The 27,804-nt window shown below is 45.5% G+C and overlaps 1 protein-coding gene and 1 long non-coding RNA gene across 7 annotated transcripts in view; one reads left to right on the top strand and one right to left on the bottom strand.

Moving 5' to 3' along the window:
• The window catches only part of LOC310678117, a 10,570-nt gene extending 7,431 nt beyond the window's left edge, over positions 1–3,139 (top strand). For all 3 annotated transcript variants that reach the window (XR_014511619.1, XR_014511620.1, XR_014511621.1), the window contains one exon: positions 2,983–3,139. This is a non-coding gene — a long non-coding RNA (uncharacterized lncRNA). The remainder of the gene's footprint in view (positions 1–2,982) is intronic.
• DNAJB12 (DnaJ heat shock protein family (Hsp40) member B12) lies at positions 1,074–27,804 on the bottom strand. 4 transcript variants are annotated; one of them, XM_083441425.1, is made up of 10 exons: positions 27,284–27,471; positions 21,440–21,614; positions 17,667–17,812; positions 15,629–15,814; positions 12,196–12,315; positions 11,347–11,426; positions 10,094–10,203; positions 6,112–6,284; positions 5,353–5,504; positions 1,074–3,332 (listed from the first exon to the last, which is right to left on the bottom strand). In XM_083441425.1, the coding sequence occupies exons 1-9, from the start codon at positions 27,414–27,416 to the stop codon at positions 5,383–5,385; spliced, it is 1,245 nt and encodes a 414-aa protein (XP_083297551.1). In that variant the 5' UTR covers positions 27,417–27,471; the 3' UTR covers positions 1,074–3,332; positions 5,353–5,382. The 4 variants fall into 4 exon arrangements, with proteins under 4 accessions (XP_083297551.1, XP_083297554.1, XP_083297553.1 ...); XM_083441428.1 differs by lacking the exon at positions 27,284–27,471 and adding an exon at positions 26,619–26,933; XM_083441427.1 differs by lacking the exon at positions 12,196–12,315 and having other exon boundaries at positions 27,284–27,804.

Genomic DNA, 27,804 nt, shown 5'->3' with positions numbered 1-27,804 from the left:
CATGGGCTTGTTTTTTTGCGAGGAAAGGCCTGCCAAACTTGGGGTATCCTCCTTCAAGCATATTTTTCCAAATAATTTTCAGATTCCACCCCAGATGACTTCCTTTCCCACAGGTGCTACTTATCACTGTGTGGACATTCCCTTTGAATATGATCACTAACTTTGGGCCAAAGCTGTCCTCTCAAAGGTTTAGCATGAGCTGCGCCCCGGACAAATATGCAGCAGCATGCTGTGTGGCTCAACAGCCACCTCCGTATCTCAGTAGGGAGTCCCTAAACATCACCACCCGTCTCTTCTTCCTGCAGTGCTTGAGTCCCTGAAGGGTTGAGAGCCTTCGTTATGGTATCCCATACCATACAATGTGCTCTGTGTGTTAAGCACATGCTGGACCTCTGCCACAGCAGGGCCTGTGTTGGTCAAAGCCAATCCACTTCAGGGAAAGTGGGCAGGTTCCAGACCCTTTACAACACTGTCATCCAATGCAGTTATCCCCCCAGAATAGCAAATTATTGCTCTTCATAATATTTCTTACCCACCTTTCACCCGGGGTCAGTTACAACAATCTAAAAATACAGTATTAAAGGCAGCTGAAACGCTAGGCATTCACTTATACGAAAGTAAACAAGGCTCCACTTTGGGGTTTTGTCTTCCTGCAAGCTTTAGCCAAAAATGTCAGCTAGCCAGTGCTTAGGCCTGAGTTTTGATTCTTGGTCTTGCTAGAGTAGGACAGAATATCAGGCAACAGCACAGGCTGAAAGTTGCTGCGGCTGAAAATGTGTTCTTTGTTAGATAGCCTGACAAAAATGCTCAGCCTACAGCAGCTTTTCACATACAGAACTAGAAAACTCTCTGGCTTATGTTGTTTGTACCAGCAGGACACTTAATCCCTTCTGCTGCTAACAACTGGGTTTTGCCAGTCTTGAAGGGCAGAAGTATGTGTTCAGCACTAAAAACAAGTATCAGCTCAGCATAGTTCATTGTAAGGGCACTTGGCCCAGGAGTGCGCAGTGGGGCAGTGAGTGGACGACTCCTCTTTGCTTTGACCCTTGCATGACATAAATGCTGGCAGACAGTTTCCATGTTATAAATCTTTATTTATAGATGTACAATTGTATAATTCTAAATTAACAAACACAGCCTTTGCAAGTATCTCTCAGGATCTATGCTTTTTTATTGCACATCGCTCATAACATCCATGGCTATCTATCTACTTAAGAAATCAAAAGGTTTGTGGACAGGTAGGCACCGGGATTGCCAATGCCGTTTTCCGAGACGTCGGCAACTTCATGCTGAATGGGGTGACCCTCCAAACACAGTTGGAGCTCAAGGGATCACTGCAGGTTAGTTAACAGGACTGAGGTTTTAGACAAAGATGTGGCCCGGGTCTTCCATCACAAAACAACATGGGGCAGGGCGGTTTTCTTGTGGCTTTAAGTACACACTGAGCGAATCCGTCCTTCAGTGTGGGCAAACGTATGGCAGGTAGCAAGACTGATTAAAAGGCAAACTCAGTGGCTTATCTTAAATGAATATCCAGTTTGTCAGCTCCAAAAGAACAGGATGAGTTAAAAGGATATATTACCAGTTACACCTAACCTGTCATTTGGTACCTGGTATTCTATTTTGAACAAGCGAATTTCCAGAAGGAATTCTGAATGCTCTGTATAGAAAATGCCAATGGATGAAAAGGAAGAGCAAAACAGAGAGGAATCCAGCTGGTGTGGTCAGTGGCAACTCAGCGTAACTAAGTCTTCTCTTAACAGGACACATTTGCCTTGGTCAAGAGCACCTATTTAGTTCCACGCAAGAGGAATGAATGCAGGCTAACCTTCCTCCTTAGATGACAATGGAGGATCCAGCACAGAGACAGGAGGAGCACACAACTAGATTCGTCAGAACTGTGAGCATAAACCTTTACTCAGCTGCATGTAGTCATGTTAAAAGCACAGTATCTGCTTCTAAAAACACAAAACAAAACAAAAAACAGGATGGGCATCACTAAGGGAAATGAGTTACTATTTTTTAAAAATCCAATGGAAAATAGACTATACTGTCTGGTCAAGTAAAAGGAATAGTGCCAGTCCCTTCTTTTAACTTGCTCAAGCAAACAGAGACTGTAGCAAAACCTCTTCTGACAAAAAGACCCTGTTCTCTTACAGAAACCGATAAAGGGCAAAAGCCAGCAAACAAGGCTGCTATGCCTTAGACCTCCCTTCCTTGGGCTACCAAAGCCCCACCAGTATGAATGGAGGATGTGTATCAGGGGCAACCCACTTTGCTCACAGACACCAGGTTCCTGGAATGAAATCAGCAGTCGCTGTTTGCCAAGAAAAGGAGGCAGCTTTGCTTACAACTTTATAGCACTGCAAGATGGAAATCATCTTGGGGGTGGGGGGGATGGCCAGGAGGAGGTTTCCACGAAGAACGTCCATGTACCAGAATGAACACTGATTAAAAGGCAGAGAACACAGGGACTGCAAAACATAAAAATAAGAAGTTCCACGCGAAAAGCACAAGCAACCTCAACAAAGTAAAGGGACGAATCTCTCTCCTCGCTCTATGAGCATCAAGCCCTCTATTGAAAGGTCACGGATTTAGACCACAAATCCAAAACTGGGCCGAAAATTGTGTGTAGAAAAAACTTCCCTAGCAATTTTAGTGATTCTCTTATACAAAAAAAGGGGGAACAATTTCTCCAGTAAAACCAAGCTATTAAAAAATACAAAACTTGTGTGTCATCAGACAAGGTTGCTTTATGTAGGAAAGTTTTCACGGGGTCAAACAGAGAGAGAGAGGGAGAGAGGGGAAAAGGCTAAAATTCACACATCTTGGGCTATGAAGTTCGGCGAAATAATGAAATAATTTAATTCTATCCCTGCATAGTTTAGAAGTACAACATATTTACAGCTATAAGTTAATTCTAAATAATTTATCTTGCTTTTTAAAATTGATTTTTTTTCTTTTTCTTTTTAACTCCTACAGATCTTCCAATTTCTCCCACTCTCTTCGAAGTGACCAGTGCAATTTCAAAAGCTCTCTGATTTTCTCCAGGCTTTAAAAGAAAAACAACTCAACGCTTGCTCTCAGAGACATATGACAGTTGATAGTGAAGGAAGCAGAAAAAAGACATGGTCTCCCCCCCCCCTGTTCTAAGAAATGTCCGAGTCTTAACGCTGGACAGAGACACACAGAGAGAGAGAGAGAGAGAGAGGAGCGGGCAGTTGTGCGTTGCTAATTCTCCAATTCCATTTTAATTTAAGGTCTGATTCTTTAAATAGAAAGTCTCCTTGGCTCAGTGCACTTCCCCCAAAGTCTTGAGGCATCTGAAGAGTCTGAGAATAAAAGCAGTAACAGTATTAGAAGGATAATGACAACCCCAGAGAGCATGTTCCACAGTTTCTCCCACCCCTATAAACTGGACTAACTGGAAATGCTAATCTGCACATTTAAATATATATAGTCTTGCCATTTGACAACTTGGTACATGGGGAAATTCCCATAACAGTCAACAATGAGGCCTTGCCACTTTCTAGGTAGAGGAGCTATTAAAACAGCATGAAGCACCAGAAGAAAGAAAAACCAAAATGTGCCCATAGCTTCCGAAACAACAGGTGTAGCGATGCAGTCCAAGGCGTCCTTCCAATTTGTGTGGGTTCACCCAAGCAGATGTCTGCATGCATGCCTCAAAATACAGAAGAGGGTTTGGTGGGGGTGGACAGGTTTGAGAAAAGTGATTGCGCATTTTACTTACCCCAGGAAAACCAGTGTGCCTTCACTACCTTCTGTTAAACAGAGTTGTCTCACTTCCGAAACCCTGACCAAAACTCATTTGTGGCTGGGCTGAACTACTTCAGACTGGAGTTGTAACCTAGCCATAGCTGTCAACGTTTCCCTTTTTAAAAGGGAAATTCCCTTATTCCGAATAGGATTCCTCGCAAGAAAAGGGGAAAGTTGACAGCTATGAACCTAGCCTACTCCCATAGTTTTCTACATAGAGGGATTTGTTTTCTGTATGGAGATGCATTCAGTCATGGGAACCCCCATCTGCATTCTGAAGTGGTACAGCCCAGGAACAGGTTTACCACCCCGCTGGGTCAAATTACAGACTGTCCTCCTGACCTCCTTGCCATTGCTTCAACTGAAATGCAGCTGCAGGGCATCTGAATGGGATTGGGTGTTGTGTTGTCTGGGGAGGGGGGCGGGGTGTTAACCCTTTCTGATGTCAAACCTACCCCCCAACCACCCAAAGCTACTATTAGCCTGGCTGGAGAAACATGGCAGGTGCCTGCCTTTTTTCCTAATTGGCCTAATAACAGATTCCAGGGCTGAGCAATTTTGATTGGACAAAAACGGCCTGGGGAGAAAAGGTTCCCACAGCATCATAGCCCTCATCCACTCGGCCCCCCTACTGGCACAGCTGCTTTTAAATTTCACAAGGTTTTTGAAACTGGAAATTTCAATCACAGCGCTTCTGAGTATTATGCAGTTTGACCCTTAATGGGGAAGGAGAAGATACACTCCTCACTGGCATATTTTTATACAGATCTTTTTTGAACTTTGCGCTGGTTTTGTATTTTAATTTCCTCTACGTCTCTCTATTCCAATATTTACAGGGAAATCTCACCACAAAGCGATAAAATCCTTGCCATTCTCTGCAACCTCATTTGCACACATTGTATGCCACATTTGTACACCAAGCAGCTCCTCAAATGGTTCCGGAGATGTCACCATGCTGCTGCAAAACCTGCTTTTATTGATTGTTTGCAACGACACAATGAAAATCGCAATTCCTCTTTAAAGAGGACCCCCCCCCCAATTTCCTAGTTCTTTCGAGTTCTGTGCTGGTACCAAAGAACCATTTTTCCCATTCAGGAGGCAGCAGGCAGTACAAACGGGCTTATCACAGGTGGGCAAAGTGGCCCAGTTGCTTGGAGCAGCTTCAGATGTCAGAGAAGCACCTTCAACGGAATGAGAAGTTACTAAACTGCTCATTCCACTAACGGCGCTTCCATGGTAGTAGCTGGAACCGCTTTCTTTTCAAATAAGTTCTGAAATTCTCAGCTAGATGAGAAAGTAGGAGGATGCTCTCAAATAAACATGTGACAGGCAAATCAGCTGCAAGGTCATTTTGTTTTGATCCCAAATGCTATGGAGGAGAAGCTGAAAGGACCCCAAAAGGCTAAAGTACAAACCAAGTCCTGGCATTACGTGTGACTTCTTGATTAAGGGATGTCTGTGCGTGGAAAAGAAGACCTACATCTATAAGTTAGACTAAGCCAGCAAATAAGGACTATGGTGCCGTGCTTGAGAATCATGGGGGGGAGGGGGGAGGCATTAATCACCAGCTCTTACTTAGCTCTCTATGGACTGTTTCCGCAATAGTTATCCATGCATAGATGCCTGAACTTCAGACAGCCTGCTGCAGCTTGGCGTGCCCATCTTCTGTGCTCTCTGATACAGATCTGAATCTCCAAAGTAACGTGCCCGGTACAGCAAGCCTTCCTCTGCAAAAGAAAGCCATTACCATTGAAGCAATTGTCACGAAGGCTGGCAAGCATAATTATTCCCTTGGGCCTGTATAATACTTGTTCCCAGATACTCCCCACTGGAGAGATGGTTTGCTTCCTAGTTGCTTCTGGAAAGAGGACATTTCCCATCACCTATCCCATTTTGTCATGAGCGGGGAGCTGTAAGGGAGTCAACAAAAATATTCATCTACTGCTATGCACCTACCTCAGACATTGCAACTACAGCTTATTTTGGAACAGGGCAGACACCTTGGTCGCTACTGAAAGCACATCAGAACCTGTCTTTGTCTCTACCTTTTGGAGGATTATATCAGCAACGTTATTGTGCTGACCATAGGTGATGATGATCAGCTTTGTCTAAAACAAGATTTAGCTGTAGCAACTGAATACACTGGACCGAGGTCCTTCCGTGAACCAGACTTGTAAATATGTCAAACTTGTCTTTTCTTTAGATCAGAACCTTCCAACACCTTTGTCAAGCTCTAGGGATGGAAAAGTCAACTTGGAGAGACAGCTTTCTCTAAGGGATGGCCCAGTAGCCAGCCTGAAAACCAGATCTAGCTCCACAAAGGTCTCCACTCACTTTGTTGTTTTTCCTTCCAACAGTTATTTCGGAGATTTGCAATATAGTCGTCTTCCACGCTCCTCTCCACGTTTTTCAGATTTGTCCCAGTGTATTCTTCTGCAAAGTTGTCAGCTACAAAGTAAGATACTTTCAAGTGTTCGGTTGTTCTCTTGTATATATGGCCGACCGACCTGGGAAAGGGGAAGAAATAGAAAGATCTAAACCAACAACACAAATGGGTTTGAATAAGGAGATAATAAGCCATAGATCAGTCTTGCTAAAATGAGAGGCCCACCCAAACCAAATGCAGGACCCTCGGCCATGTACGGTGGCCTGTAAGGTGGAAAAAACAACAACCTCAGTTCCCCCCTGTCTAGCAAAACCAAAGTGGTTGTGAAGTACCTTGCAAGCCACAGTACCTTGCTCAATGGGACACAAACTGCAAGGGCAGAATGGACTAGGGACACGGGAGGCATTCCCAGCAGGATAATACTAAATCTATTAAGCAACTACAATTTCACTTACTGCACTGAAGTACTTTGAAAAGTGAATAATAGTACACATATTTTGGAACAGAAAAAGTGTCATTGACTTCATCAGTCTCTCCTCAGACCCAGCAGTATGCTCTTGCACCTTCTTTTGCCATCCCCCCCCCCCCCCCATTTATCATCCTATGCCTGAAAGATGTTCGGTCGCATTTATCAGCTTGGGACCTCTGGGCTGTCAACTGAGGCAGGCAAGCCATCTTCAAGAAAACCTCTTTGCTCTGCAAGCGAACTCCCGATATAGGTTCCAGTACAAGAGGTGGGTGCCCATTAGCTCACATTCACTTAATATGGCTGATGACAAGAGGAACATGGGGGGGGGTTCACCCTTCCTGATGGCAACCAACCCTAAAAACACCAGCTTGTGCTAACAAGAAATGACTTTCAAGTCCCATTATTCACCTGGAAAAAGAAAAGATCTGCTCTTCCCCTAAAGCAACAGGAGGCCAGACTAAAATAGGCTGCTGGCTAGATTGATAAGCTTGCCTGAAAATATTCCCTAACATTGTCTCTAATAAGCAGTTTTTCTTCTTCTAGGGAACAGAGTATAATTTCACAGTCTTTTAAACAAAATCAAAATACATTCAATTTTCTTTTTTAAAAAAATGCTGCCTTTTATCTCTAATGCAAGAAATCTGCCCATGGCAAAATTTACAGGAGCTTGTACTCCTGGAAGAGGAATTTTGAGTGATCATCTGTGGAGTGACTCCATCTCTCCGACTGACCCCCAACAGACACACACTAGGATGAAGAGCATGAGGTCACTTGGCCTTGTATCAAAATCCAGCAACAGGCCAAGGGAAATGCAAAAAGCAAGACTACCTGTACCCAGAACATAGGGTAGTAGCAAATATTAAGGGGGGACTTCTCAAGGGTTTATTTACACAGGTGACGATTTACAAAGAGTATTAAACTGATCACTTGGAAGCATTTAGATGGCTTCTGAACTTTTCAGCAGCAATGCACTTCCTTTTACCAGCCAAGACAGATGGTGAGCTCAGCTTAACAGATTTCCCCAAGAGCAGCAGGGTCTAGTGCAAAGCAGTAGCTGGCGAGTCAGCATCGCCCCCTGCTGGCCGACACTGCACATTTGTCAGTCATAACTGCTGCGGCTGCAATGACGGAACGCTAGCAGAATGCGTTTATATTATATTCAGTTGCTCAGACAGGGGATGGGATCGCTGCCAAGATGTTTGCCACTTGGATGAGGCAGCTAATTTGCTTGTGATGAGCCAACAGTGGAATTGATGCATTTGGCTTTCCATCCAAATCTCTATGGGGGAAGGATATGCAGTTTGATAAAAGGAGTATGAGAAAGGAGGCAGCTCAAGGGCCCTAAACACAAAGGGGAAATCACAGGCTTAAGGGTTCGGACCCTTTTCCTGGCTTTTTCCAGACTACTAAATATACAAAGGGACCCGGAACAAAGTATCAAACCTTAGCAACGAAGGTAACGTAAGGACCACCAAAATGAATTAATCCAATCCTTACCATTGATGGAGTGGAAGCAGTTGAGCGACATCACCCAAAAAGCCTTTATTTAATAAATATACACAAGGGAAAGCCTGTGTTACAAGCTACTAGCTTCCTCCTGTTCGATGCTACTTTGGTAACTGCTTTCGACATGATGCTGCAGCAAATGCACGTTTGCTGCTCAAGGAAGCAAATAGTGCAGATGTGGATTTTCATTCAAAATCTACCCCTGCCCCATGGCTTGTATCAAACAGAAGCCATGCACTCAGTACTGTGGGCCCAATTCTGCAGAACTCCCTCCTCAGATCAGACCAGTTCCCTCCCTATTGGATCTTCTGATTCTGGGTGAAGACATTTTCTTTTTTTAAAAAAACAAAAAACAAGCCAACAAACCAGCATGTAAGCCCCCCCCCCCCCCCGATTTTATAGCTGACTTCAACTGTATGAATCTATTGTGTCTATTGTATCTCTTTTGCAACCTTATTATGCACTGCTCAAAAATTAGAGTCTTACATCTATGTAGCATACATCCATGTTGCAGTTTGTAAAATGGGGTGGTAATATTTTAAATCTAATCATCCTCCCTGTGTTACATATTTGGGCTCCTGTACATATTCCAAATCATTCAGATGGCTCCCTTCTGTCAGGGGAATATCTTCCAAGAAATAACAGCACACCCCTGGGGGTTTCCAACCTACTTAATAAGGGTGGAGACAGATTTCACTTGGGCATACAGAACCTGAGCTCCTTAGCAGTAAGCTACCCTTGCCTACTCAGCCTAATTTTCAAACATCCCATCTCACAGATAAGCGCCACAGCATCCTATCATGGGCACAACATTCCCAGTGAGCCACTCCAAGTGGAGTTTAGGCCAGAAAGGCGCATTGCAAAGGACAAGCCCAAACGGAGCACTCTTCTCCGTCCGTGGCATCTTGTTCTCCTCGCCATCCCTCCCTTCCTGGAAGGCAGAATGGAAGGGAAAGACCAAAACAGATCAATAAAAGAAGGACACCTTCTCTTTCTCATGGGCTCAGGTGTCCAGATGCCCTTTCCCTTCTAGAAGTGGAAGTAGCAGATGAGAGAGGAGACACATTCATCACAGGATCAGATCCAGCCTGTGGCTTGCAGAGAAAGCATGGGGGGGGGGGGAAGAGTCCATGGAGTAAACATTCAGAAATGTTCTCCTTGCAGTATATCTAGTTCTTTCCCAGATAGCACCATCGTCAGCCTTAATCAGCTGGTCAACTTGGTCACTGCACCATGAGAGCTGAGCTGAGCTTATAGTCTCAAGAACATTACAACTACTGAAACCTTTCACATGGCAGAGAAGACGCCAATTATTACGGAGGATACAGGTTTTGTCTTTCCCCACAAGATTTGATAAGCAGCTTGCAGGAATCAAGAACCTCAACTTGACACCACAGGGGAAAGCCTGTGGGAAGAGGTGAAGGGTTCTCTTCACTCCTGCAAAACCTTTTTCCCAGAATAGTTTTTTCTTAACCCCTGCATAACTTGGAATGCCACCTGACACTGATCCATGGAAACCATGTGGGATCCTAGAAGCTTGTGCCACTGTCACTTGGAAAATTTATAAAATGAATGCATGAAAAATTCCAAACCGAAGATCTGCCGATGTGGAAAGCAACACAAGGGATTTGTTAAGTAACACATTCATTTGGGCAATGACCACAGAATGTCTCTTTCTGAAACAGCAACCGTTTTCATGATAACAGATATAGTCGGGTTTCTACAGAAGACATGTGCAGACAGATTCTGATCTAGGGGAAGTTTCACACAAGTGAGTCCTGCCCCACCATGCCTCTTGAAGTATTCTGACCACGTGCAGATCTAAAGAGTTTAATCAGCATGAGAGAAAGAGACGGAAAGGAAAAGAAGCAACACAGGGGAAAGAATGCATCAAACAAAAACAGCAATTGGCAAAAGACTTAAGCCAACTGTGTAGAAGAGTAAAGGGAACTAACGGTCTGTGGCTCAAACTGTAAGGTGGACTGGAGACCATCATCTGGCTGAGAGCAGAAACGATGATGAGGATGAGAATAGGCATCAGCTGGACAAACAGCCCAAGGCCACCCTAGGGAGGAAGAAGGGAAGGTCATCAGTGCATGGGCATTCACAGAAGGGCCTCATCATTCTTGCTCAGACCAAGCCCCGGGTGAGGGGAGGAAAGGAGGGACTTGATGTTGAAAGACCAGCCATTGCAACGGTAGTAACACCAAGCACTTTCACAGCACATTAAGAGTACTCAAAAGTTATTCTGAAGGCATTATCTCAGCCATAATTGTAACGGAGATGTGGCCCTCCGGATGTTGTTGGAGCTACAATCATAAGGACACAAGGAAAGCTCTGATGCCAGCGGTTCTCAAGGCCAGAGCTCAGGGATGATGGGAGCCGTAGTCCAACAACATCTGGGGACCCACAGGTTGAGAAAGGCTGGGTTAAACCATGGAATTCTTCAGTCCAGCATTCTGTTTCCACAGCGGACAACCAGATTCCACTGGCAAACCCACAAGCAACATGTGAGTGCAGTCATACTTTCCCACTTGCGTGCCCCAGCTACTGCTATTCCAGAGCACGCTGCTTCCAATACTACAGGAAATATACAGCCATCATAACTAGCAGCCACTGGTAAGTCTCAATGGACAGCCATCCACAACGGTTGGACATACTGGCTGGGGTGGCAGGCATTCTGAGCCCAACATCATTCGGTGGCCCACAGAGCCCCCAAACCTGCCTTTTAACATGGCTGTAAGGTAGGCCAGTATCATAATTATACCTGTACACCAGATGGGGGCAGGGACTGAGAAAAGTGTCTCTCATGCCTAATGCCCCAAGCAAGTCCAGAGGCAAGAGGTGAACATCCTAGTTCACAGCCTGGCACTTGGCTCTTCTGCATTTGAATTATGAAACTTTAAAAAGGTACTCAGTGCAGTGCATCGGAGGATGCAATTGTACTGGTAGTTAAACACAATTGAAGACAAGCAGTCACTCGATCTCTATTTGGCAACTCAGTCCTAAGGGCGAAAGCTGCAACCTGGGGGAAAAAATCGCAATCAAATATAAAAGCAAAAACCCAATGGGGTTGCTTTAGCTTTCGGTTAATTAACAGTTAACAAACCAGCTGGGACAGAGGAGTACGGAGAAGCAATGTTTTACTGGAACAGGTCAGTATGTTTTGAAGCATTTTTACTTTCTCTTCCTTCTGGCCGCAACTTACATCGCCTTGATGCTCCCGCCTGTCTTGCCTCTGGTGGTAGGTATATCGCATCCTGCCGTTGCTGTATACGTGAACGTTACCTGTGGGTGAAAGCGGGAGTTGTTAAGAGCAACTAATAATACGGTGTCAGCAAACTGAGACAGCGTATGGCCGAGGTCACAGCAAAATTTGGAATATTTCACTGCTGGAATGGAATTTCACCAGGCCCTAACAAGTGCAGCGACAGGTTAGAAGGTGACAGTAAGAGCCCCATGACAGGACAAACTCCATAATGGGAGAGATGACAGGCTGGGTTGTTCCAAAGGCTGCAACAGAGAAACCAGCTTAACCAAGACTTTATACTGAGTTACGCTCATGTGTGGAAGATGCGTTCCACTGCACTAATAGGCAGGTCGTATTTACGATCAGGGTTCTAATCCTTTAGCAACTAAGCCCTTGGTGCGTCAAAGGAAATATGCATGGAAGAACAATGCAACTTTAAAGGCTTTCTCAAAAAGTCACAACTGCAAAAGTAGCCTAGGCTATTGACATAGGTGCAGTTCGGCTCGAGAGAAGAATGACAAAACTTTGTCTTATTTGCAACTCTTACTTTTATCGCAGGGCATATGCCACCGGGCAGGTAGGTCACCCGGCGCAGAGTCGTGAGTCTCTCGCTCAGGAAAGATGGGCGGTGGTCATAGAAATGGACCTTCACAGTCCCTTGGCGTTACTTTTACAAGCCTGTTCCCCTCATTCCTGCATGTCCCACTTTGTGGCTCTTAAGACAAAGGATCCCCAGGCGGTTGCTATTCAGCCACCCCACTCCCTGAGCCGGGGGGGCTCTGGTTCCCAGGAGGTTCATCATCTCACGTGGCTCTCCCCGACGTTCCCTCCAGGCAGATTCCACCACTCTCGGAGGCTTCCTGCTGCAGGCAGAGACGGTGCACTCCCTGTGTCGTCTTCCTTTGGGCTCTCTATTAAGGGTGGGGCCTGCCAGGGAGACTCAGATAAGTACAACCCCCCTCCTCTCCTCCAAAGCCCTTCCTCAGTTCTTGAGAGCCCTACAAGTCACTCGGCCTCCGTCTCATCTCTCTCCCCCTTCCCTTTCCTGCTCTGGCTGCCTGTTCACCATATCGTCTCCTAGACGTGGTCAGGAGCTGGCACCAAACTGACACCGACACGCCGGTCAGAAATTACTCCTTAGAAAGAGGAGGGAGAGGACAGGGGTTTTCTTAAGACTGGTGCAGGCAATGACACCTTTGCTCCTGGAAATCTGCCTCCTGATTTCTTGGCTAGGCTCCCTTGCATCTGTCACACATCTGCCACTATGGAGCTTTCCAATCTTTAAGGGACATTTAGTACTTTCAATAGCCAGGCTCTAAGGCATGCTAAAATCCCTCCAAAAGCTTATGATAGAGAACAGCAACCTGCTGGGGATCACAATAGGTTAGAGAGCCAAAAGCTTTGGGAAAGTGGAGGGCAAGGAGTACATGCATCAGTCTGGTCCCTAATTTTTGTTTCTTAAGTGCCTTTAAAGCTCAGAATTCCAACATGCATATCAGGCATAAGACACACGGGAGAGATGGCGAGTAAACAGTGCATGTTCACGGATGTTTTGGAAACTGAACATGTGCTTGCCCCCTTTGGATCTGACATTGCTGCTCAAGGAGTACTTTTTGGCGAGGATCTGTGCTGTGGAAACATTGAAAACAAATGTAATTTGGCCAATGTGTGTTTTTCTTTGAAAAGCACCCTAATATTGCACCTGTACATCATCTAGGAGTCTTTATCAACACATAAATGTGCATATTTAACACACTGGCTTTGATGCTATATAAATATTTTTAAAGATTTTTTTAAAGCTGTAATTTTCCATTTGCTTTTTTCCATTTGTTATTTCCATTCAGCTGCAAGCTGTAATATTAGAAACACGCTTATTGTTTTTATGCCCTGAAGATTTGCGAATTCCTACAATGGGCATCTCATCAATGGGCCGCTATCCATTTCTCTCATCTACCTGAAGGGCTTTTTCCACTGAAACATGCACTTCTTTTGTAACACACAGCTATGGAACTAATAAAGCTTTTTGCAAAGGCCTGGGATTTTCTGCCTTTAGGAATACAGTACATCAGACTTATATTTCACACGAGTAAAGATAGGAGCGGAGATATGTTAACAGTGACTATTGTCCAGGCAGCACAAAAGCACCAGCAACTTGCATTTTTAAACTAGAGCAAGATATGGTGGTTTAATCCAATCCCTGGACCGCAAAGCCTTTCTTTGTGGCATGCAAAACATTTAGAAAGCCACAGAGTCTTGTTTCAATGCCAAGCTTCGTTGAACACAAACACCAGCGAAGTGACCAGGGGAAGAAATCATAAAACCACAATGGCCAGGGACCATAGAGAAAAAATTGGGTGCTCTTTCTCCATGTGTAATCACACCATAGTGCATGTTTTAGGCGAGTGGGCTGTCAAATGGGAGCTGAGTAAATATTGTTTCATCGCATCAGTTTGGATCCAAATGCTAGTACAGAACTGAAGGTAGCAGGTCATAGGAAGCGCATATATATACAGGGTGAGTCTTTTAAAAGAGGCCCCATGGAACATGTGTACTCTGTATCCACAGGGCCTCTTTTAAAGGACTCACTGTGTGTGTGTGTGTGTGTGTGTGTGTGTGTGTGTGTGTGTGTAGGCTAGAATTCAAGGCTAGAACTCCTCTCTCTGATATGTCCGCTTTCTATGTGCCAAGATCTTTTTTTATTCAAGGATCATTCAATCAAACAACCCCCCCATCTGTACTTTGAAGTGGTACAGTTCAGGAACAGTTTTGCCACCTCATCTGCTGTTTATGTGAACCCAAGAGTGACTTTAGACCTGGTTAATGTGTTGGGAGGCCTACGGCACCATTTCCTATATAACCTGCTACCCTTGAGAGGTTGAACTTTAGCTAGATGATGCAGATCAGATCCATTCCTGCTGGCAGATGGCAGAGCCTCCGAATTATCTAGTGCGGAAGGAAGAACAGGAAGGAGCTCTTACGAGGGCAAATGGCCGCGGACTAAGCAATCTGTCACCAGCAGCTCTACCAATTATTGAAACCACAAACAGTGTACGCTGCGGAAAAGGAACCGGGACGGCAACTAATTCCAAAGGATTCAAGCAAGGGAGCCAAGGCACATGCTGCAGGGAACTCAACCTCTCCCAAACACTCCATCCTTCACCTCTCTAGTCAATTTTGACCCCAAGGAAAAGGCCTTCCTAGTATGGGGATCATATTGGGCCTCAGGCACAGCACCTCTCTATGTTGTGAGTTCTGCAGGATGAGAGGGGGAGGCCCACAACACCTCCACTCAGCTGGCTGAATAATCTGTCCAGTAGGCAGCAATGATTTTCCTTTCCTTACCCCTGGGATGGGGACCCTGTTGCCCCCCTGATGTTGGTGGACCTCAGCTCCCTTCATCCCCGACCCCTGGCCATGCTGAGCAGGGATGATGGAAGTCCAACCACACCTGGAGGGCGACAGGTCCTGTCTTCCACCTACAGGGAGGGAAAGCGTACTTCAAGCACAACACAGCCCCTGAGGGAATCTTTCTCACTCAAGAGCTCCATTTTCGCTTGTGCAGCCCAAGAAGGCAACCGCACCGTTGCTGGGCTGGAGTTGTGCAGCGCTCAGGAATTTGGGTGCCTTCAGCAAAGGACAAGATGGCGTCCCCTCTTCATTTCATGTGCAGAAGCCAACTGGGCTGGCAGGCGACTCTTGCGCCAACGCCAGTGACAGGATCGTGTCCTCCACCATACCTAAGGCAGCAGGTCATATCAGGCCTTGTAACAACAGAGAGGAGTGGCTGAGGAGGAACCGCCAGGGAATGCTGCTGCCCACCAATGTCCTCTACCTGAGGCAGTTGCCTAACAGTAGGGCCGGTCCTGGTTGCACCGATAAGGAAACCTAGGAGGGTGTATTGGGTCAGAATGGTTTTCATTTTCATGCAAGGTTAGACAGGAGAGAAAGGAAGCTTCCTTAAAACAGTAGTCTCTTTCCAACTCAACTTTAAAGGGAAATGCCACCAAATACCTTGCGGAAGGGTCTTTCACCCTGCTTGCTAGAAAGTCGAGTTGTTGCTCTAACATCTGGATTCTATTAGCACATCCCTGCTCAACTGGGGGGGGGGGGTTATCTTGCCTTATCTAGGGCCTGCTTTGGTTCTGGTAAGTGACTGTGGAGGGAAGCCAGCTGAGTGGGTGACTCCTCATTTCCCCAACCTTCTCCCCACCCCCCACCGGATTTAAAACAAAAGGCTTACTAGAAGGAAAGCCACCACCAAAGAACATATTGAAGAGGTCTTCAGGAGAGATGTCGGCCTCAAAGCCTCGGTTGAAGTCCGTAGGGCTATGCCCGTGCCGCGTGGGACTGACTTTTGCATCTCCAAACTGGTCGTACTGCTTCCTCTTCTCTGGATTACTCAATACTGCGTATGCATTGCCAATAGCTGAAATGTAAGAAAGAAGAAAGGATTCGTATTTTTGCCTCCAGCGACAGCAAATGTCAGCCAGTGGCCTAAAGCCAGCAAACTGGGAAAGTCCCCAGTTCGTATCTCACATCAGGCAGGAAGTAAGTGGGTGGTCTCATTCAGCCCACCTGTAGAATGGGGATAGTGAATGCAGATATACCCTACATATTCATTATGAAGTGCCTCGAGCATTTAAAAGAATGTGTTTTTGATACTCGTAATAACAGCAGCCTCTCTTCTGTCTGCTTTCCATCCTTCTCTAAGTTGATTTTAAAGCCCTTACTAAATCTCCATTTTAAAAAGGCATCTAAAGGATAAATGTGCATGAAAGAAAAATCTGGCCTACTGATGCAGTGGGTGCAACCGGTTTGCTAAGTTCATGGAATCATAGAATTGTAGAGTTGGAAGGGGCCCCAAGAGTCAACTAGTCCAATTGAATAACAATAAGAAGTTTTTGTTTTAATGGCCTGCCTTTTCATAATGGTTCTGCTTTTATTGGAAAGGGAGTTCATAAATGATGAACGAAGTCCAAGCGTTCCAAACAGGCTATGCCAAGAATTTGATAAGCTATTAGGCCCCATCCTGATCACCTTTATGACTTGACATATTCTTATGTCCTGGTTCAATTTTATTGAGGATATATCTGTCAGTGGCTCTACATTCTGATGCAGCAAAGCAGTTATTTTGTTCTTGCAAGCACACTCCTAAGAAAGAAGAGGGCCATAAACAAGGTCCGAAGGCAAAAAATGTCACACTTATCAGAGATCACTGGGGAAAAGGAACACTAAAGCACCAGCTAACCTCTGAAAAAATATTAACCAAGAGATTTCCAGAAAGGAGTGCATGCCTCTTTCCATTCCCCCAAAGGTAAAGAGGTGAACTTTAGTGGGCACGTGGGTGCTAACACAGAGAGGGTAAAAGGAGGAATGAAATCGGCTTTGGTAAAGATAACCTCCTGGAAAATGGCCCTGTCAGGGAGGATAAAGCATTATCTTGCTTCATGCCAGAGTTGTGACATGCAACTCTTAGTAAAGCCTTCAGTAAACATAATAACAAAGTCTACAGGTGAAGAAACCTGCCTTTCGCCACCCTGGAGGACACACTATTGAAGAGCTCTTTTTGTGCCAGATGTCTAGACAAGTGCAGTTTTAATATAACCTGAGCACACAAAGGGTCAATTGGACCCTTTTCCTGTCAAATGAAACAGGCCTAGATTTAGGATCCCAAAAGGAACCGAACAGACTTGCTTTCCGTTTTCCAATAACATATGGGAACGCATTCTGTATAATTATTCCTCCATTATCAAATGAGATCTGATCCAGTTCCAATTCTGAAAATCAGGAGGGAACCCCCCCCCCAACCAGAACCTTTGGATTTTAAAGCTGTGTTTGAACTCAGCCACCATGATGATTTCCAATACAATTAGGAGTAGTAAAGAAGCTATTAAGAACCTAGAGAGGTAGTTTAACCCCCCTTAGTGCAAGGGTAACTTTCTGCCACTGAAATCAAGGGGACTTGCAGGACAGTCTTAGATGCTGCAATTTTAAGAAGTGGTAGAAAAGTCTCAGCGTCAGATCCACGAATGGGACAAATAAGCTGGCCTCTCCTATTACACACTCTCTCTCCTAGATTTTTCAAGGTGTTTACAGTGGCAACAAGCAATACACTAAACCCCCGATCTCCAAGACTTAAATGCAAAGACATCAACAACAAACCCACTAATTCTAACCAAGAAAAAGCTACTAACCCTCATCTCTTGACCTCTGCCACCCCAAGGTACTACCTTTCATGGTCCCGAGAGACGGCTCACAAAAAAGAGACTACCTTTTACCTTTAAAGGCCTCCGTTGCACCAGGTGCATGATTCTTATCGGGGTGAAATTTCAGTGCTAATTTCCGGTACGCCTTTTTCAGATCCTCGTCGGAGGAGTCTCTGCTCACACCCAGAATTTCATAATAGTCTTTACATTGTTTTACCCTAAAAAGTAAAGAGAAGAGCACATAGCAGCTGTTAATAAGAGACAGAAAACCTACTTTGAAAAATAGTTTAACTTTCCATTTCCCCCAAATTACAATTCAGACTAATACTGTCCTCTAGTTTAATTTCCTCAACTGGTTCAAAAGCATTCACTGATGCTACACCATTAACTGGGACATCCATTCACCCTTTCCCCATCAGAGGTTCAGCTACCCAGCTTAACCATTTGCTACTCACCTGCAGCAAGCAACACCTGACCCCTTGCAAATCCTAAATTGCCAGCTGCACCTGCCTTCCACACAAGGATTTCTCTTTTAGCCTTCAAGCTCTACTGTCCCTTTAAGGCCAGAAGAGAGAGAAGCAGAGTTGTGTGTGCAAGCTGGCTCAGCCCTGAGCTGCGTTTAAGGGATGCAAGCAAGGTTTCTCACACAGTTCTGAATTTGAACCTTTTAAACTCTTCTGTCTCAGCTCACTGATGACTACTTCTTTAGCACGAAGGGGCACAGATTCCTCACACGGAGCTGCATGTCTGCAGTCTGCTGCTATGCATGTAAAAAGATCTGTGGGCTTGGACACTAATCCAACGCCAGCTCTCAAAGAGGAGCAGGGCATCCCTGACTCTCTCCCAAAACCAGCCAACCAGGGAAGAAGTTCGGCCGCCACCTTAAACGGCCATATGTTCCCTGTCCCTTTACGAGGTGTCTGGAGGCTGCAAAGCTCAATGTCTGTGGTCAGGAGGAATGTTTCTTTTACTCTCCAAGATGCAGGATAGTCAGGCTTCATGACATGGAATTCACTTTGGGGAAGAAGGGCCTTTGCAACAGCAATTTCACTCTCCAGACTCTGCACTGCTTCCAGGCGTCTGGTGCTGCCACCGTGACATAGCACTGTCTTTTCTGGATTTAAAGCAGCAGCTCTCAGGTGGCAGGACAAATTCTCCCTCTAAGAAGCAGCAGTAATGCAGGCAGAAGCTGCCTACGTTCTGTCCATAGCAGATACATTTGAAGTCTACATTAAAATAGATTTCTATGGTCACAAAAGCTGTGGAGATGCTGCTACCCTCAATGGCTTCCCTATCCATCCCCAAGGAATAAGCAGGTCTACATGCACATTCATTGGTGCAGGAAGAGGTCTGCTCCCTATCCTGAAAGGAATGAGGAAGTCTGTATGCAAGTAAGCACATTATGCACACGATGAACTGGTTTCCTACAGTGCAGGTGATAACCCAAAGCTTGGCTACAAAAAAAACAACCCAAACATACAAAGTGCAAGAAAGCAACTTACAGATAAGCATTTGTATGCGACTTATATGTGACTTCTGGGTTCAGTTCTAGAGAACTGGCCCTCAAAGATCAGACGCAATGCAGTGAAAATGCTGCCCCCAAGTGACACAACCGTGCATTACGCTAAAAAACAACAACTCGGAAACAGCTTGCCTTTATCCTGACCCAAACTTTTGGGCATGTTCTGTTAGCTTTAAAATTCAGGGCTTCAAGACGAACTTCCTTCATATTAGGGCAAAAAACACAAAAGACCAAATGGCCTTGTATAAAGAAATACCCTTCCTCGTTGAAGGTCAATGACCAAGCAGACAACTGGTTTTGTAATATAAGAAACCAAAAGTTAACTGAGACTCACAGTGCAATCCTATACATGTCTACTCAGCAGTAAGCCCTACTGATTTCAGCTGGACTTACTCTCAGGTAAATGTGTAAAGGATTACCTCCCAAGTCTGAAGCCACATGATGCAGTTCTATTCCTGAAGCTAAAGGGATCTGTCTCTAATGAGAGATCATCTAGGAATCACATGTAAGCCATAGAGAGTTCTCTGGAGGAAGAGCGGATTGCAAGTGTAATTTAGAAACCATACACAATGCCCAGCAAGTAATTAACCCCCATAATAAAAGACAAAAAACCACAGGGCTCTAGCCCTTAGATCACAGCTTGCTTAAATTCTAGTTGTAAGGCTAATGGGTGTGCAATCTCTGATACTGAAAGGGGTGCTTGGATAAGGGTTCTCTATTGGGAACGGTCCTGCCAACCGCTGTGGCTCACCTCTTCCTGTTTCAGCCTCCCCAGGTGCTAAGGTCATCAAATGAGGCCCTAGTCCACCTGCTAATACTATATATATATATATATCTCAGCTTGTCTGGCTCAAGCGGTGGCACTTTTTCAGTGTTAGTATCCTTGCTACACAACTCCTTCTTCAGAGAAGCTTGGCGGGTTTACTTGAATTGATTCTTAGAAGCCAGCAAAGACTGTTTTCTTTTGGAAAACTTTGAGAGAAATTACCCATTGCCCACGCCGCCTTAGGAGAATTTAATGGGAATATTAAGTTGTTTTGATGGACTTTGACTGCATTTTTATAGCTTTATGGTTTTGTTCTACTTCATTCAGCTTTTACAACCGGATGCTGTTGTTTTTAGGTCTCTGTCTAGGATCGTGGGTTTTAAAACAATGTTTTCCGCATGCTTTTAAAACACATTTTTAGTTGTTTTTCTTGTAAATCACATTAAGACTTTATTGCACATTAAGAAATAATTAAAAGAAAAATAATGCTTTTAATGTACTGTATTTTAGTACATGTTTTATTCACTGATGCATATATTGTACGCAGCCCTAGGGGCTCATCTGAGCTATTTGGAAGGGTATAAAGTTCAAAACGGGTGGCGCTGTGGGTAAAACCTCAGCGCCTAGCACTTGCCGATCGTATGGTCGATGGTTCGAATCCCCGCGGCGGGGTGAGCTCCCATCATTCGGTCCCAGCTCCTGCCCACCTAGCAGTTTGAAAGCACCCTTAAGTGCAAGTAGATAAATAGGGACCACTTTATAGCGGGAAGGTAAACGGCGTTTCCGTGTGCTGCGCTGGTGCTGGCTCACCAGAGCAGCTTTGTCACGCTGGCCACGTGACCCGGAAGTGTCTCCGGACAGCGCTGGCCCCCGGCCTCTTAAGCAAGATGGGCGCGCAACCCTAGAGTTGGACACTACTGGCCCGTACGGGCAGGGGTACCTTTACCTTTACCTTTTTTAAAGTTCAAAAGTAACACAGGAACAAAAGGAGGCTGCCTTAATCAAACCGCTGGTTTATCTAGCTCTGTATTGTCTACCCCAGCGGTTCCCAAACTGTGATCCATGAGCTTCATTCAGGTAGTCCGCAGCCTGCCTGTGGATTTGCAGTTGAAGGTGGGAGACACAGCCATCATGCTAAATAGTCATGTTTCTTTTTAACTGCATTTTTATTACATCTTCTATTTCTTCTGTTGTAATTTACTGCATTATAATCATAACCAGTATGGTATCCCACAAGACATCCCCTCCAGCAATTTTCAAGTGGTCTGTGGGGGTGGAAGTTTGGGAACCAAATAAAATAACAAGTCCTTATTGTGGAATTTCAGCAACTTCAGCAAAAGCAGCCCAGCTCCTCTTTGGTGAATGCAAAGAAGCAATTTCTAAGGTAAACAGACCTGTCTTACAGTAGATGTTGCTCTCCATGACTACGTTGCCATAATTCATTGTAAGTCAGCACCTGCACCCTGAACCTACCTACCAAATGTGACCAAAAAATGACTCTGTGATAGCAAGCTAGGGCCCTCCAATACACAAACAAAATCTGATGTGTACACTTACCTCTTAACTGCATCTACCTGATCTTGAGTGTAACCTTTACTGATATCCCCACCTGCCTCTCCATTGGCTGCAGGGATGTCCCCACTCATTTTTCTAAGGTGGGGGTTTGTGGATTCCTTGGTTTGCGAATGGCCATTTGATGATTTTTCACTCCTGGTGAGAGAATCGAGCAGCACTGCAAGGAAGAAAACACAGCAATGGGTCAAATTTCTTCCGCTCTTTCAATATTTTCATTTCTTTCATAGTTACTACCAAACGTTCTCATATTCCCCCCCCCCCTTTGCTGGTCCACTTCCAAAAAGCTTCAGTAATTTCATCCAATTTTATTTTTAATAAATCTAGGCAGCTGAGATGTTCACTCTTTTACATCCTTACAGAAAGAAATGCAAATCATTTGTTGTCTAATCTACTTATGCCAACAAATCAATAACCCCTTAAGCTTTGAATGTATCTATGGGTTCATGTTCAATCAGAGGGCACAAGAGGAAAATTAGAAAAAGACAACCCGGTGATTAAAATCAAATATATAAAGTGATTATAATATTTAAAAGAAAGCACCAAACTAGACAGTGTTCAATAATAAGCAGAACAACCACCCCGAATTGATACTGTTAGCAAGATCCACATGCCAACAAGATCCTTCTGCTAATGATAATGATAATAAATAATAATAATAATAATAATAATAATAATAATAATAATAATAATAAATAATAATAATAATTTATTTATACCCCGCCCATCTGGCTGGGTTTCCCCAGCCACTCTGGGCGACTTCCAACAAAAGATTAAAAATACATTAAAACATCAGTCATTAAAAACTTCCCTAAACAGGGTTGCCTTCAGATGCCTTCTAAACGTCAGTTGTTTATTTCCTTGACATCTGATGGGAGGGTGTTCCACAGGGCGGGTGCCACTACCAAGAAGGCCCTCTGCCTGGTTCCCTGTAACTTTGCTTCCCACAGTGAGGGAACCGCCAGAAGGCCCTCTGTGCTGGACCTTAGTGTCTGGGCTGAACTATGGGGGTGGAGACGCTCCTTCAGGTATATTGGGCCGAGGCCGTTTAGGGCTTTAAAGGTCAGCACCAACACCTTGAATTGTGCTCGGAAACATACTGGGAGTCAATGTAGGTCTTTCGGGACCGGTGTTAGGTGGCCCTGGCGGCTGCTCCCAGTCACCAGTCCAGCTGCCACATTCTGGATTAGTTGTAATATTGTTTATACTATCACTCATCCTACAATATTGTATGCTTGACCTGCTTTTACTATCACAGAATCATAGAGTTGGAAGGGAACCTGAGGATCATCTAGTCCAACTCTCTGCAATGCAGGAATATGCAGCTCTCCCATATGGGGTTCGAACCTGCAACATTGGTGTTATCAGCACCACACTCCAACCATAGTTGGAGTGAAAAAATCTGAGGTAGCTATCAAGTTCACAGGGTAACCTTAGGCCAGTCACTCTCTCTTTCACAGCGTTGTTTTGAGAATGAAATGGATGGTGGAGGGAACCGGGGAACGACTATAAATGTCACCTTGAGCTCCTTGAAGAAAAGGTGGGATACAAACGTAAAATATAATAACTAAAAATAATTTGCTAGCCTCTGACAGTGAGTAGTAGTTACCCACATGGGATAATGAAATAGCATAAGCTAAGTGGTTGTTCATTTTCTCTCTTTTAGGCTAGCAGCCTTTAAGGCTACAACAGCAAGAAGCACAGCCATGTGGCTAGATGACTGTACTCTGTCCACTGCTCAACACAGGACAGCACTGAACCCAGGTCCTGGGCCCAAGGGAGGCAACAGCAAAACTAAAGGCCAGTCCCTGTATTCCTCCTACTGGGAGGAAAGAAAGAACAAAGGGATCAATATCCATCACCAATTCCCCCAAGTTCTTGGGCCCAAGAAGCTAAGGTTGCCAACTATAGATCTGACCCAGCCAGGCTGTGTCTTTTATAGCTAAATGTGCAGACATCAGCAAGTGGAAATATTTATCTCTATGCTATGAAACATTTTCAATACCAAACTACTGTTCAAGGTGCAAGAGCAGACCAGGCTGCGTTTTTTTGTCCTGGTCAGTTGGCAGCCCAATAGCACTGTTCAAACAGATGTGTCTATTTCCCCAGCTTTAGAGGAAATAAAGCAAATAAAGGCTTCCCATAGTGGCACCGCCAAAGCCAGTCAAAAGAGCACCATTAAATCCAGTCACAATGATTTTATACAACTTCTCAAACACAGTCATGTCACCTCCCTTCAGATTAGTACTGCTGTATGCTTTACCCTTGGGCAGGGAAAAATCATCTCTCTATATCGCACTGGTTGGAACGTTGGACTAGGACCTGGGAGACCAGGCTTTGAATTCCCACTTGGGGTCATGAAGCTCACTGGGTGCCCTTGGGCCAGACACTGCCTCTCAGCCTAACCTACCCCACAGAGTTGTTGTGGGGACAAACTGAGGAGGGGGAGAGTCATGCATGCACCATGAGCTCCTTGGAAGAAAGGGTGGGTTATAAATGCCATAAATAAAGGAAGTATTTCTAAATAAGTGCAAATAGGTTTTGTATCAAATCTAATGTAAGTTTCTATATCTTGCAAAGGGACGCGGGTAGCGCTGTGGGTTAAACCACAGAGCCTAGGACTTGCCAATCAGAAGGTCGGCGGTTCGAATCCCCGCGATGGGGTGAGCTCCCGTTGCTCAGTCCCTGCTCCTGCCAACCTAGCAGTTCGAAAGCACGTCAAAGTGCAAGTTGATAAATAGGTACCGCTCCGGCGGGAAGGTAAACGGCGTTTCCGTGTGCTGCTCTGGTTCACCAGAAGCAGCTTAGTCATGCTGGCCACATGACCCGGAAGCTGTGCAGCAGCTCCCTTGGCCAGTAAAGCGAGAGGAGCGCCGCAACCCCAGAGTTGGCCACGACTGGACCTAATGGTCAGGGGTCTCCTTTACCCTTATCTTGCAAAACAAAACAAAAACAAGCACCAAATCTGGAGAGTGGATACAATAATTTGTTCTGTCAACATTTATAGGCGAGCCAAAGTGGTCACTGGCACTATGCACACCCCTTCTCCCCAGTTTAAACACCAGATCATCCATTGACCTAATGGCTGTAGGGAAGCCACTGCCTCCTTGCCTGAGTTCCCTATCAGCAAATGGGATTTTTAAAACGACCCATTTCACAGGGTAGATCTGATGATGAAAAATAAATTGTAAGGGATTATAATTCTAAAGAGGTGATTCACAACTGGGTGGTGGCGGCAGTGGGGAAATAAGCACTTATTGCAAGCCTACATTATTGCAAGCAATTGCGCAGATTGAGCTACAGTTCCCATAGGCATTGGTTGGCCACTGTGAGAACAAAATACTGGACTAAATGGGCCACTGAAGTGATGTAGTAAGTTCTTCTTAGGTACTTAATTATACATTTAAACTACAGAAGACATAAGTGACACCTTATCAAAAGCCTTCATTTTGTTTTGTTCCTGTCCAGCCTTAACGAGCCATTTTTAATTAAGGAAAAATAGGTTAAAAACAAACTTTTTAAAATGTTCCAACCCAAGGAACTATGACAGAAACAAAAAAGGAAGGGAACATGTCCACAAGCAGAACTATAGGATTGAGCTGCTTATGACTTTCAAGAAAGTTCAGGTAAAACCAAAGTGATTTCAGTAGGAGAATGCCGTTTGTTATATTTTCCCTGAATGCCACAAAATTCTTAAAAAGAAAGCACTTCTTCATAGAAATTAGCATAGCATCCACATGTGGATTACCAAATCAATCCTAAGTGTGTACACACCAAAAACTGAAGCCGAGCAGTTCTTCCCAGTCACACACACCAAAATCTGTGAACACTATCCCCACACAGGCATTCTTGTATAAAGTTAAGCTGAAATATAGAAAGGGCCATCTGCAAAAACAAACCTCCTCTTTTGCTTATTGTTTGTATTATCCTGCAACACAGGATAAAGCATTTCCTCATTCAAAGTGAAAACAGGAAGAACATCATGACATCACTGTGTAACCAAATCTGATTGGCTATGAGATAGGCTGACTACCTGATTCCCAATTGGCTGGGATCACTTTCCATGAATCAGCTGCTCTAGTTTTCTTAAAGCAAGATTGAGGGCCAAGCCCCCACAGCAATATTTTAAGGCCAAAATAATAATAATTTCACATTTGAATATTCAATACATCCTTATTCTGTAACTATTTTATTTCTGTCTTTCTTGGTAAGGCTTTTAAAGATTGGTCTCTTAATATTCATTTCCTTTCTCTCAAAGTTGTAAAATATTCCTGTTCCATGTCTGAGGGCTAAGGTGAAATAAATAGATGTTAGAAAACACTATGTGAAATTTTCTCTGCTCCACATCACAAAATTGACAGCAGCAGAGCAAGGGGCGGCAACATTTCCTTTTTAACAGTTGTATGACAAACAGAAATTCAATACGTGTATCTATCCCTAGAGATGAAGCAACTAGAAAGTGAACTTGTTTACTCAACTTTCAAAGACAGAAAAAGCAGCCACTCTAATTCTGTATTACTAGATTGCATCTGTTTGGCTCCCCGCAAAAACGTGTATTGTAGGAATGGGAAATTAGACAGTAGGAAGGTGTGGGGGGGGGGGGTTTGAAGCTGAGTGAAAGACAGAGGAACCCCATATTTCTGTACTGTAGAGGGGTTTCTGTGCTGTAACTAAGAATATAGAGCAATGCTGTAAGTTAAGGGGCTGGAAAGTTGTAATGCTCCGAGAGATGGGTGGCAAAGTGCGAAGCAAGAACAGATGAGATGACCACTCCATCCAGGGGGGGAAAGAGAGGAAGCTGAGAAAACAGAACCACAGAAAGCAAAGATTCTGTGCTACCATCTTAGCTTAAAGCTGGACAAGTTGCTTAAGAGCTGAAGGGTCAACCGGAGACCAGGAGATTGGGGGGCAAGCAGTGGGCAAGAATGTGTGTAACCATTTCAGAGAGGATAAAGAGCCTCTCTCTGAGGATCAGCCCAAGCAATCCGTACAGCAGTAGGCCAACGTCCTGCTTCAACCCCAGTGACCAGCAAAACGACTCTCGCAGAAGCCCACGATAAGGGAGGGCATGGAGGAAGCAGCCTCCAATAACACCTAGTATGCTTGAGACACACGCGATTTCCAGCGATACACTGGGGGCCAACGGTGGTAGATTTCTGCTTACCGTATGGATTTGGCGTCGTTTCTAAAAAGGAAGTGGCTAAACAGGGGACGGGGGAAGATGCTCAATTGTGGGGCTGAAGGAAATCAGCTGCTACGGATACAAGAGCGAACGGGGGGCTTCGGGGAAGGGCTGGGGGACCACGATGAAGGGGGTTGGGGGGCGAAACCCCAAACTAAGGCCTAGAGGAAAGATATAGCGAGCCACTGATTTGGGTGCCGGGGGAGCCTAAGCGTGTCAGATCTAACAGAGGAAGCAGCAGAGAAAGGGGGCGCCGGGGGGCATACAAGGGGGCTATTCCGCTCCCTCTATTGATGTAGTGTTGCCCCCCCTTCACCCGCGGCGCGGTGGCTTCTGGGAATTGTAGTCTCCCCAGCCCAGCTTCGCAAGGACCAGCGGCTGACTCCTCCTGCTCAGGACTCCCAGGCGACTCTCCCAGCCAGGTCTCCCCTTACCCCCCGCGCCCGCCGGGAAGTCTCCCTCCAAGACCCGCTTCGCGGCCCGTATCCCGCTCGCGGCACAGAACCGCCAGGGACTCCAACTCCCACGGTGCCCCGCGGCGTCGCAGCTCACTGCGCACGCGCAGTGCGGGTGAGAGGTCATTCCCCAGCCTCCACAGGCCCCGCCGGCCTCCCCAGCCCTTCCCGCCCCTCTCCGCCCCCGCTCACCGCGGACCCGCTGAGACGGGTAGAGGCGCTGCGCCTTCTCCAAGAAGCGACGCGCCTTCTCGACCTGGCCGGCCTTGATGGCGCCCACCGCGATAGCGATACAACGCTCCGCCTCGTCCCTGTTGGATTCCATGGTGGCGGCGGCAGCGGCGGAGGAAAGCGCCGGCGCGCGGTGATGTCGTCACGCGGCGATGGCGCAGCGGCCCCTGCTGGAATCTCCCTAATTGCGCCCGCTAGAGGCTCTACCGAACTCTTTGGGGTAGCCGCGGTATTAGGTGCCGTATTGACCAGAATAGCCGGGCAATAAGCGGATAGGGAACCTGTGGCGGATGCGCAGAAAACCAGCCAGAGTACCTGGAAATCTGCTCTTGAGAAGCCCGAGGGTTCGTGCCGTGGCGGAGAAAAAGGATCCCGCTGAGAAAAGCTTTGTTAACATTGAGGTCGCGATTCTATGGCCAATACAAGGGGACTTCCAAGGAAACCCGCCTAAGATTGCTGCAAACTGCGTAATACGTTCTTGG

The sequence above is a fragment of the Podarcis tiliguerta genome (genome assembly GCF_965153285.1).
Source record: "Podarcis tiliguerta genome assembly, chromosome: 5".
NCBI classification, from domain to species: Eukaryota; Metazoa; Chordata; class Lepidosauria; order Squamata; family Lacertidae; genus Podarcis; species Podarcis tiliguerta.
Note: the sequence above shows the minus strand (reverse complement) of the source record. Positions and strands in the feature narration are given on the sequence as shown.